The 12,265-nt window shown below is 40.1% G+C and overlaps 1 protein-coding gene across 1 annotated transcript; it reads right to left on the bottom strand.

The window, feature by feature from the left end:
* Positions 1 to 4,618: 4,618 nt before the first annotated feature.
* Positions 4,619 to 11,904, bottom strand: LOC136542134 (MADS-box transcription factor 8). Its single transcript, XM_066534435.1, has 8 exons — positions 11,498 to 11,904; positions 7,735 to 7,813; positions 6,878 to 6,948; positions 6,295 to 6,394; positions 5,904 to 5,945; positions 5,736 to 5,777; positions 5,007 to 5,173; positions 4,619 to 4,888 (listed from the first exon to the last, which is right to left on the bottom strand). The coding sequence occupies exons 1-8, from the start codon at positions 11,680 to 11,682 to the stop codon at positions 4,840 to 4,842; spliced, it is 735 nt and encodes a 244-aa protein (XP_066390532.1). The 5' UTR covers positions 11,683 to 11,904; the 3' UTR covers positions 4,619 to 4,839.
* Positions 11,905 to 12,265: the final 361 nt, after the last annotated feature.

Genomic DNA, 12,265 nt, shown 5'->3' with positions numbered 1-12,265 from the left:
TACTTACTATGTTTTGACGCATCCGCTAGGCATGTTCTATGCAAACAAACATAATCTCCAACACTGGACTGTACATGTTGCGCTCTCCAAGTGCAGGCTCAAAATTTCTATGCACACATACAAAATATCTGTTTCGCAGTATGCATACAAAAGTTTCTATGCATACATAAGCTGCCTGAAGTGCAGGCTCTCTGCAGCACGGTGAGCAGCAGGATGGCCCTGATCTAGCAGAGGCTCGTCGTCTCCATCTTTTATGCTTGCAATCTCCACCTTCTATGCATTGTTCTCATGTTAATTATACACCCCATAGTGGGAAGCATAATGCTGGTGGATGCAATCACGGTTGTGTTAGGTGGAATGTCCATCTAGCGGCAAGGTTTCTATGCGTGCAGTTTTAGGTAGCTGCACTTTGAGTTTTTATGCATCCAATGCATAAAAGCTAGGAACAACTTTTTATGCATATTAATTAAAAAGCAAACTGATGTATTTTTACGACAATTGTTTTTCCATGATATTTTTATCTGATTTTTGGTTGCAGCCTTGGATGAATAGGTGGTTTGCAGAAAATGAATAGCTACCAACGCAGGCAAGCATGATTTCTGAGCAATTGATTTTTTATTTCTATGCATCTTGAGCCAACCGTGTAAGCAAGAACTCATTTAGAAGACTTCTATACATTGTTGGAGCACATTTTATACATTGTTGGAGCATATTTATATTTAATGTTGGAACACATTTCCATACATAGTCACGTGCACATATATATATATATATATATATATATATATATATATATATATATATATATATATATATAGAACTACTATCCTGTAGCTGGCTACAGAATAACTTATTCTGTAGCCACTTTGAGTTATGATAATTACTATGTTAATTTATGAGATTATAGTAACTCTTTACTAAGTGGTTTAATATAACGTTATGGTAAATATCCCCATGTGTTATAGTAACCCAACTATCGTAAATATGTATTGACATTATGGTAAATTAGTATATAAAATTATAGTAAATGGAGGTGGCTACAAAATAACTTATTTTGTAGCCGGCTACTGAATAGCCTCTCCCTATATATATATATATATATATATATATATATATATATATATATATATATATATATATATATATATATATATATATATATATATATATATATATATATATATATATATATATATATATGGATCTGCCGACGAAGGTGATCTCTCATGTTATTTTTCTATGCACAATTGTCATATGGCCACCATACACAACCTGTTAAATCGAATGCCCGACAGCATGCAAGACCTTGTGTGTTAAATTTTTTATGCTTTCTTATGACCTTGTGTCTATGTGATTTGAATACAAATTGTGGCATCCGGTGGCAGGCTGGCAGCGTCCATCCCATCTCTCGAGTTCTAAGTGGTTGGCGGCGACTATTTTGGCTGGTGACTGGAGTTACGAAAATATGACGTCCATCCCATCTGCCGGTAGGTGGCGATTTTCCCTAGCATGCAGTTTTGACACTATTGGTTAGTAAAATCGTGACACTATGATGGATATCGGGATAATAAGTGCATCCACCACTATTTTTTATTTATAAATGTTATTATCTATTTTCAACTAAGTGATGTTTGAATGGCTGCAGATTACTAGTATGAAAATGGGCAAGCATGGAACTTATAACTCACCAGTATCATATCGTGTGGATTGTGGCGGGTTGTGGTGCTTTGGACTCCCGATGGCATAATGGTGCACCGGGACATGCAACTGATATTGAGTGTAAAACGTATTGGTTTATTGATTGGATTTTTTATCTGGCTGTAAAATAATGTTGTATTTTTACTTCTTGTGGTTGCATAAATCAAATAATTATTGTACGCTATGGTTGTAGAAATTAAATATTTGATACTGCCGACATTGGCTGAAACTAGCTGTCCTGTCCCATGCTTTGAATTTTGATTTATATACTTGCAGTACCTGAATGGCCCATGATTTTTTAGTCAATGTAGTCGATATTAATTTCACCAATAAGTCTGTATGCTTGACAAGTTAGATTTATATGCTATGTTGTTGTGATTTTTGTATTAATGTAGCTGACATTAGTTTCATGAATAGATTTTTGTGCATGTTAAAATATGTTTATATGTCTTCCACACATATGAGCAGCGAGAGGTAGCCTGGTCCAGAGACGGCGACTGGCTCATGGAGTTGGACGCGCTCGGCTCGGCTCTGCTCTGGCGACATAGAGGCGCTCAACATCCTCACCAATGCGCTCGTGGTCAACCACACGATAGTGGGATGCTTATGCATAGGGTGGTTTCTATGATTTTTTTTTGCATAGGCGACTTGGATCTGGATTTTGAATCATGTCTATTGTTCGAGGATGTATAGATAGAGACTATATGCTTAGGATTTTGAATCATGTCGTCAACCACTATATGTGTATTCTATTCTACACATTATTACAACAAATTTGTATACATTGTTGGAGCAGTTATCTGTTCACTTCTACACATTTATATAGATGGTTGGAGCACTCTTCTATGCATTGCTAGAACACTTTGGCATACATTGTTGGAACAATTATCTGTGGGCTTCTATACAATTCTATACATGGTTGGTACACAATTCTATACATTGTTGGTACACTAATTTCTAGACGGCAAGAAAAATTAATTTTTATTCATCTAACTACTAGTTTCTATGCAATCTCAGCGCCAAAAACGTTTCTGCGCATCTTGACAATTAATTCTATAAATCTAATCGTCCATCACTTGCTATTTTTCAAATTTCAAATTTTGGAGAAAACGAGATCGTGTCCATGTTTTACGCTTGCGGTCTCCATCTTCTATCCATTGTTCCCATGTTAATTATACACCCCCGTAGTGGGAAGCATGATGTTGGTGGGAGGCAATCACGGTTGTGTCAGGTGGAATGCCCATCTCGCGGAGAGGTTGTTATGCGGTAAAAAATATTTTTTATTCATCCAACTACTAATTTCTATACAACGTTGGCGTCAAGAACTTTTTTGCACATCTTGACTATTATTTCTATGCATCCAATTGTCCATCATGTGCCATGATTCAAATTTCAAATTTTAGAGAAGACAAGATCATCTCCATGTTTTACGCTTTGCGGTCTCCATGTTCTATGCATTGTTTCCATGTTAATTATACACCCCTATAATGGAAAGCATGATGTTGGTGAGGCAATCACGGTTGTGTCAGGTGGAATATCCATCTCGTGAAGAGATTTTTACGCGGTAACAAAATTAACTTTTTTTCATCCAACCACTAGTGGGAAGGGTTTTGTGGGTTTCTAAGCATGGTTCCTCTATTAAATAATCATCCTCTAGTGGAATGTCCATCTCATGGAAATGTTTTAATGTGGTAACAAAATTATTTTTTATTCATCAAACTACTAATTTATATGCAATGTCGGTGCCAAAAAGTATTTCTGTGTATCTTGACCATTGATTCTATGAATCCGATTGTCCATCACGTGCAATTTTTCAAATTTCAAATTTCAGAGAAGACGAGATCGTCTCCATGTTGTTACGCTTGTGGTATCCATGTTCTATGCATTGTTCCCATGTTAATTATACACCCCCATATTGAGAAGCATGATACTGGTGGAGGCAATCACGGTTATGTCAGGTGGAATGTCCATCTTGTAGAGAGGTTTTTACATGGTAACAAAATTAATTTTTATTTATTCGACCACTAATTTCTATGCAACGTTGGTGCCAAAAACTTTTCTGCGCATCTTGACCGGTGATTCTATGCATCCAATCGGCCATCACATGCTATGATTCAAATTTCAAATCTTGGAAAAAGACAAGAACGTCTACATGTTTCTATGCTCTCGCTCACAAGTTTCTATGCGTAGACGAAAGCATGATATTAGTGGAGGCAATCACAGTTGTGTCAGGTGGAATGTTCATATCGCAAAGTGGTTTTTACGCGGTAACGAAATTATTTTTTATTCATCGAACCACTAATTTCTATGCAACATCAGCACCAAAAACTTTTCTACGTATCTTGACCATTGATTCTATGCATCCAATCGGCCATCACGTGCCATGACTCAAATTTCAAATTTATGAATTTTATTTTTTTTCAAAAAAAATATTCACAGCAGATCTTTAATCGTGCACAAAATATCAGGAGTTCAATGGTGAAAACCATTTTTAAATTGAATGCTTCGTTGAGGAATTATAATGAAAAAACGAAAGAGAATATAATAGATGTGTGCATGCATGCATGCGTCAGCTCTGTCTGGTTGTGTCGGGTGGAACGTCCAGCTCGTGAGGAGGTTTTTATGTGGTAACGAATTAATTTTCATTCATCCAACTACTAATTTCTATGCAACGTCACGACAAAAACGTTTCTGCGCAGCTTGAACTGAGCTTTTATGCATCCGATCTTCTGAGTCTGCAGTGATCCCCTACCTACACGCACGTCAGCCCCACACACCTGGTTGGGCTGGCTAGGGGGGCTGGTTGGGGCTCTCCATTAGTGCGGCCCTATATGTTGTGGCGAAATGTGCAGGCATTACACCGTGCCTTCAATTTAAGTATGCACAAAGCAGCAGTACGCTTATGTTGTGGCGCACGGCCTTTACACGGATACACAAATACTTCGTCAAGCAAGCAACTAGTCCTGCATGTTTCATTTGTGCTTACATTACAGATAACAAAATCACAAATTTATGCGTTTCGACACATCGACACACAAACTATGTCATATATGTGACTGGAACACAACTGTCACTCTTGCAGTAGAAGATGATGCTGCCATCGCATCTTTTATTTATTTCCTTTGCTTCAAAGATCCATCCTCAGGGTAGCCATGTCGGCACGAAGTTATTCATATGCTCAGGAGCGAACCTGCAAACATGCATGCCAAACACAACAAGAAGACATGATCAGATCGATGCACAGGGCTGCGCTTTATGTAGCTAGGATCTACCGAATCACATGATGCATCTGCAGGTATATGACATACCCGATCTGCAGGGTTGGCTCTACTGCAGCTTCCAGGGGATGAAAGAATAATCCATTGCCAACATGTGATGGTGCCTGCTGTGGTGGGGGGGAGTGCCGCTCGTAGCCGAGTAAGTTGGCACCGTGCTCCCACACTTGGCCATGCACCTGGTTGCTGGTCTCCTCCAGCTTTTATTTGCAAAACAATCACGTAAGAAACCTCATTAATCTCACAAATCCCCCTGAAATGCTCGTTTAGTTGGTAAGTACTGCTATCACATATATACTGTATTAGCAGTCAAACGAACAATATGCACAATATATATTTTATAGAGGTTTTATTATATATTAATTACAGTTATGTTACCACAGTTGAACTACAGTATTCCTTATGCAAAACTTGTTCAGAGATGCAAAACATTTCGGGCTACAAAAAGTCGTTCACAGATATATTAAGACAAACACCATGTATAAGTACTACAAAGTGAAAGCTGGTTCAGCAAGAAGCATTAATGCATATTTGTGCTCATGGAAGCTCAATTTAATGTGTCGATTGCACATGTATTTGCAAGTGCTAATAAACAGATCTGCCAACTTGAAGACCTAAATTGTTCATTGGTATATATACACCATTTATTTAACCCGAAACATGACATAAATCCAAAATAATAAGATGATTCCCCGAGTATCTAAGCAAGACCAGGTAAATTATGTTAGCAGCATTTAAGGACATGGTAAGGCGCATGCATACCTTCCTTCTAAGGCACTTATTTGCTTCACACAGCATTTGCTCCTGGACATGGTTTAGCAATATCATTAAGTAGTTCAAACAGTACCTATGCTCTTATCTAAGCAGAAATTATCCAAAAAATATCTACTGATATAAATCTTCATATTTTTTTATATGTTAAGAGCATACCCTCCTCTGAAGATCAGTGAGCTGATCAAGCATATGTTGTGTCTGCAAAATCAGAAATTTCTTTGATCAGCATTTGAAAGATATAAAATACAAATCATTTGTGCCTATATGAGATGAATGACAATCATTGAACATATTTCAAATTCCAAGCCTACCTAATTAAGGAACATTAGTCACAGAAAATATAGGAGATTAATAGGAATATTGTGAATAAAAGTACTATGTTATATGTAGCTGGGTCTTCTTGGCAGGTGATGATCACAATTGTATATAGAGCACTCTATATTCAAAGTGGCCATTAATTTAGAAATATGAAGGACCGTGCTATGAACACTAGCTTCATCCAAAAAATATTTTAACGCATTAGGAAATGGTTTGTTCAATGAATTACCCTTGTGGATCTTATGTGCCTTAAGGATGAATCTAGTTGCTTCTCAAGCTGCTCAAGCTCTTTGATACCAAGTGACCCCAGATCTTCACCAAGCAAATTCCTGTAATTACCAATAAAGCCAAAATCAATTGTCTGCATCTTGGCTAAGCATTACACATTCACATTAAGAAACTTATTTTAACTTCATTGTGATTATATTATGGTTTCTTCATTTAGCCTCCATAAATTGATATCTAATTCAGAGGGCTATGACTTATGAGAATTCTGAAAATTCCTTTCAGGTGTCATATATGCTGACGAAGACCCAATGCTTTAGCTATGCAATGAATCTATTTGTACTAGTTAATCACCAAAGTAGGGCAAACAAAAAGCGCACAAATATTTTTCCCCTGAATAGGGATGTCATTTACCTGGTAACTAACTACAGCGCATACATTGAAAATGACAGTACCACAAACTTATTTTGATGAAATTGTCCAAACATGCATAGCAATTTTATCTAGTGGTTACTTAATGTCAATTGGGTAAGAGAAGGAAATTCCTTTTGTAATGAAGATAGGACTCAAGAGTAGACTCAACTTGCCTCTGAGTCCTCTGTAAATTATCCACCCTTGCTTTCAGTTTAAGGTACTCATTGCGACTGCTCTGGACTAACTGCAAAATAAGAGGCGGTACTTTAGTACAAAAGATAACGAGAAAAAACAAGTAAGCATTAAGTGCTTTTGGAGCAAATAGTGGCTGGGCACCAGGTCAGTTCACACACAATAATGATATTTGGAACTATCATCTTTGACATCAGCTCAATGTAAATTGTGTCTTCTCAATCATATGAATTATATAGCCATGATTCTAACTCATACTTTGGCAAGTGCATGCGATAGAAAGAAACAAGAAATGGCAATCTGCTATGCATAAATGGTCAAATGATTGAAGGTATCAAGGTTAAGGAATTGCTAGCGCTACGCAATGAGATGTTCACTTGAACAAAACAAAGATGTATTGTAGTAATTGTATGTTTCAAATGAGAACGAACAAAGCCACTGTCTTTTAATTTTCACAGTGAGATGTCGACTCATGAAGCTAATTTGATAAATATCAATATTATCAATCTAAAATTGCTTTGAACCAAAGAGTACTAGGGGCGTGTTTGGTTCTCCGCCACACCACGCCACAACAAAGTTGAGGTTGCCACACCTGCTGACATAGCTGTTTGGATTGCAAATAAAGTAGGCACACCACATCTTTGCATTGAGCTACAGCAGTAAAACTCGCCACAGGTGTGGCGGCTGTTTTTGGCGCTGCGAGTGTGGCGACACCACAGCGGGCATGGCGAGTTCAGGCTAGGAACCAAAGACGCTCTAGAATCTTTGGATGAGAAAATACTAAAACAGAAGAGAACTCATGAGAAATTGATTCAGGAACGTGTCAAGCTCTTATTACCTCGTTCTCCTTGTTCTGTACAGCAGTATCTGGGCCTCCATAGCTGCTTTTTTCGTACCTCTCAAGTGTTTTTGTGATGCTGCGAGTTCAAAATTAGCATGGATTGTTAGCAAAGTAGAGAATGTGGTGCTTGGAGAAGATGAAGCAATCTCAACTAGGGTAATTAACATGCAACTGAATTTTTATTTTTGGTTACATACCAGGGATACATATTGATACCTCAAGTTCACATAGTTAGTGTAATTTACATCTATCACAGTTATATATATCACAGAAACTTCCTGATTTTAGCTTACGAGACATTCCAACAGACAAAACAATAGAAAAATTATGGCTTCACCCAGCTACCGTAGAATATTAATTATCCCCTATACCACTGGAGTGTCAGTGGCCCCGACATGCTTTCGACTTTCAGAGAGAGGAAGGGAAGACGTGAGTGAACAAAATCATACTACTGTATATGTTGAAGATATGCATTCATATCTGACAGTATAAAATACTAGTAGAGCACTAGGTTCCAATTGTATAGACCCTGGAAGGGACATATGATAAAACTTTGCCTGGAGAATTTTGCGGGCAAGGGGATTGAAAACTAGTGAAATGAAAGGACAATTCGATCAGAAAAGGTGAGGAGACAGTTGGACACAACGACTGACATTTGAAACCTGACACTTGATTGTACCCTAGTTTATACCTCCAGGTCAGTCCTAGGAATCTTGAGTACAAGGTGGTTTAGACATGTAGATGGGTTAACCACATTTGCTTTACATTTTGAATGGAAACCTTTTAATATTACTACATAAATTATGAGGGTCAGAAGATGATCATGTTTAACTTATTGGAAAGAAAATGGGACTAATAATATACTATCCTGCTTACAAAAACAAGTCTTGGAGTGAAGAAGCCATAGTCTAGTAGTTCCGCCCACTTGCAAATTACATATATAAAACTGAGGATTCCTATTCCAAATTTAGAGCTAAAATACTAATAAATGCCTGCGCTTGCTAGATCATGCAAGCGTGTACAGAAAATTTTCAGCATCCCAACAATAAATTTAATACTGCAGGACACAAGCCTTAGCCAAAAGCAAAGAGTTGGAACACAACGCCAATTATCTAGTTTTCTCTTCATTTTTCAATAAATTGATTACAGATCCTTGTGAAAATTATGAGATTTTCCTAGGGACCACGAAAAATTTAAAAGTGTGTCCACAAACAGATTTACCACCCTTATGGTTTGATCTTAGTCTTCCCAGTTACTAACATATACAGGTAAGTTATATTTTCTGTCCACAAAAATGAAAAAGGTTAGACAAAATTATCTAAATTTTGGTACATACAGAGTTTCTTGTGTGAGGGCTTACTTGATGTAGACAATAATGCTAATGGATTGATTTTAATGGTTTGTTAGGTCATTCAATCAAAGCAGATTGTGATCTAACACTACCGGAGACGGCTTCTTTGCCGAGTGTCCCAGACTTTGCCGAGTTCATTTTATCGGGTGCTCGGCAAAGAGGCTATTTGCCGAGTGCTAGAGAGAAAGCACTCGGCAAACAACTAGCACTCGGCAAAGAGGTGGTTTGCGAGTGCCGAGCGGCCCATGTTTTCCTTGAACAATGCAAGAGATCCGCGTATCCATGTTTTCGCGTGTTTTTTACTTTTGTTGGATGCATGCATCTGCGAGTAGGCTAAATTGAACTATGTTTTCAGGCAGACTGCAACCACTTGTTTTGATTCATTTCGATGTGGAGGTGTGCTGAAAAATGGCTCAAGACCATTCTGCTTGCATGAAGTACATGGGTTTGTCATCAGATCATATTGCACGGTGTCTCAGAAGCTACTGATTGAGTTTCAGCACCAAGGCCATTTGAATTGATGCAAGGTACAAGCACATAGATAATCCTGTCTGCTAATACGTTGTGAGAACGTGTGACCATTTTTTTGCTGTAAAATTTTTAGTGGAGAACACATGATCCAGTGTTGTGCTAGCTGTCACTGTTTAGAAAATGAATATCATGGGGTTGTCATGTTAGAAACAGAATATTTCATAGTTGAACTCTGCAAGCACCACAAGTTGTTATAATTGGTTTGCTCTGGTAATTGCACTGCTGCTGATGGAGATGTTAAAAAAAACGCAGAGAAACTTCTGTACTGCTTCATTGTTGGACATTCTGAACGGGGAGCGGGAGGCCGAGCAGCGGAGGATGACGGTTGTAGGTGATGGAGCACTTGGATTACTTGTGAACTTATTTGTGATATATTATGAGACATGTGACGTTTGTGATATATATGTGACGTTTGTGATATATATGTGGTGTTGGTGATATATATGTATTGTTGATGATATATATGTGATGTTGGTGATGTTTGTTATATATATCTTCTGTTTGTTTAGATGGGATGTAAAAAACAAATAAAAAAGACTGTTTTCAGTCACTTTGCCGAGTGCAATGGCCATGACACTCGGCAAAGTGACTATCTGGGAACATGCTTTGCCGAGTGCAAAGGTCAACGCACTCGGCAAACATCACATATTTGTCGAGTGCCACGGGCCAGGCACTCGGCAAAGGCTACCTTTGCCGAGTGTCTTGCCGGTGGCACTCGGCACAGTGGCCACCTTTGTCGAGTGTCTGAGTCAACGGCGCTCGGCAAAGCGGCGACCTTTGCCGAGTGCTTGACCTTGATACTCGGCAAAGCCGCCATCACGGCGACTTTTCTTTGCCGAGTGTCCGATAAAGTGCACTCGGCAAAGAGGTCTTTGCGGATAAACTGTTTACCGAGTGCCCTTTGCCGAGTGTAACACTCAGCAAAGAAGCTGAATCCGGTAGTATAAGCCCTGTTCAGTTCTAGAACATGATCTAGGTACTCCTATATGATAAAGACTATAAACTATACAGCAACTGCAACTGGGAACTTTTCATAACGATATGTGTAAAAGTATATTCCTATTTTTTGCAGAGAGAGAGAGAGAGAGTTTATATCGTGTTAAACTCTCATGTATTTGGTGGTAACAAAATTCCTTTTTGTTTTCTCAGAAATGAAAACAACCTAAAATAATTTTTGCAAGAGACTCTACATTAATATATTAGAACATCAGCTACTAAGCAACACGACGACGTCCATACATGCTTCATGCTTGAACTAAAATAATCTGCTTCTAAGCTAAGCTTGCCAAATAGAGTCCAAAACAGACGAAAGAAAAATCTGAGCAAAACGGCCGGATTCGATCCTGGATAGATGAAAGCTTACGTGTCCGTGCAGCACAACAAATTCGCGGATCCTAGTCCTCACCTTTTGCTCTCACCCTTTGTATACGTAGCTCTCTTTTATTATGAATATATACAAATACGCGATTAATTTAACTGGGAATTCGCGACATCTCCAGACCAATCGATTCAACACGAATCCAGAACCCCTAGAGCAAACGAAAATTCACCAGATCTACTAAGATCACCACACTTCACAAGCCAAGGAGCAACCCAGAACCCTAATTCCCAAAGAAATCCACCAGGTTTCTACTCCCAAATTAAACCCTCAAATACCAGAGATGAGAAACGACGAGCTAGCTTGGCCTCGCACGGATCCACCCCGTGGCGCCGAGATCCCCGTGAAACTACGCCCCGGCCTCAAAACAAGCTAAAAAACCGTCCAAGCTCCCGCCACCACCCCGCGCTTCCCCGGAGGTCAGATCCGAGAGGATCTGCTGCCTCCGGCCACTGCCCGTACACATGTACCATTTATATATGTGCGTTGTGGTCGTATACCTCTGTCCGCTGCAGAACTCATAGAGCTTGCCGCGGTTGGAGAAGATGATGAGCGCGACTTCGGCGTCGCAGAGCACGGAGAGCTCGTACGCCTTCTTGAGCAGGCCGTTGCGGCGCTTGGCGAAGGTGACCTGGCGGTTGATCTTGTTCTCGATCCGCTTCAGCTCCACCCGCCCCCTCCCCATGGCTCCCAATCCTTCCAGCTAGCCCCAGCTGCAGCTACCCTCCACACACGCACACACACCGACTACCACACACACCACCGCTCCTGCTAGCTAGCTTCTCCTCTCCGGCTCGACCGGCGGCCCCGATGGAACCAAGCAAAAACGAAGGGGAGGAAAAGGAGGAGAGCGCAGGCAGGACCGCAGGAGGAGTTGGGTGGAGAGACGCTGCGGTTAAAAGGGCGAGACGAAAGGGGTGGTGAGTGATTGGGGCGCGTCCCGCATTGCCATTTCCGGTAAGGTGGTGGGCGACCCGGAACCCTAGAGGCGAAAGGCCAACCCCTCCCGTCTCGTGATTGCTTGCCTCCGTCCTCACACACGCCACCTTTTGCATTAATCAAATTCAATTCCGCACCTCAATATCCGGCCATGTGTCAGCCTCCCCTCCGCCTCTCTCTCCTCGTCGCTGAGCTGAATAGACCAGTGAGGATTCGACAGGTCGATGCTAGGGAGGACAAAGGGCGTGGACTTTTCCAGATGGAACCTCGGCTTGTCGTGGTTTTGGACAAAGGCCCCCTTGCCGCTAGAGGCCGCCCCCTCCCCCTGC

The sequence above is a fragment of the Miscanthus floridulus genome, chromosome 3 (genome assembly GCF_019320115.1).
Source record: "Miscanthus floridulus cultivar M001 chromosome 3, ASM1932011v1, whole genome shotgun sequence".
In the NCBI taxonomy this organism is placed as follows: Eukaryota; Viridiplantae; Streptophyta; class Magnoliopsida; order Poales; family Poaceae; genus Miscanthus; species Miscanthus floridulus.
This window is presented reverse-complemented; position numbering and strand designations above follow the sequence as displayed.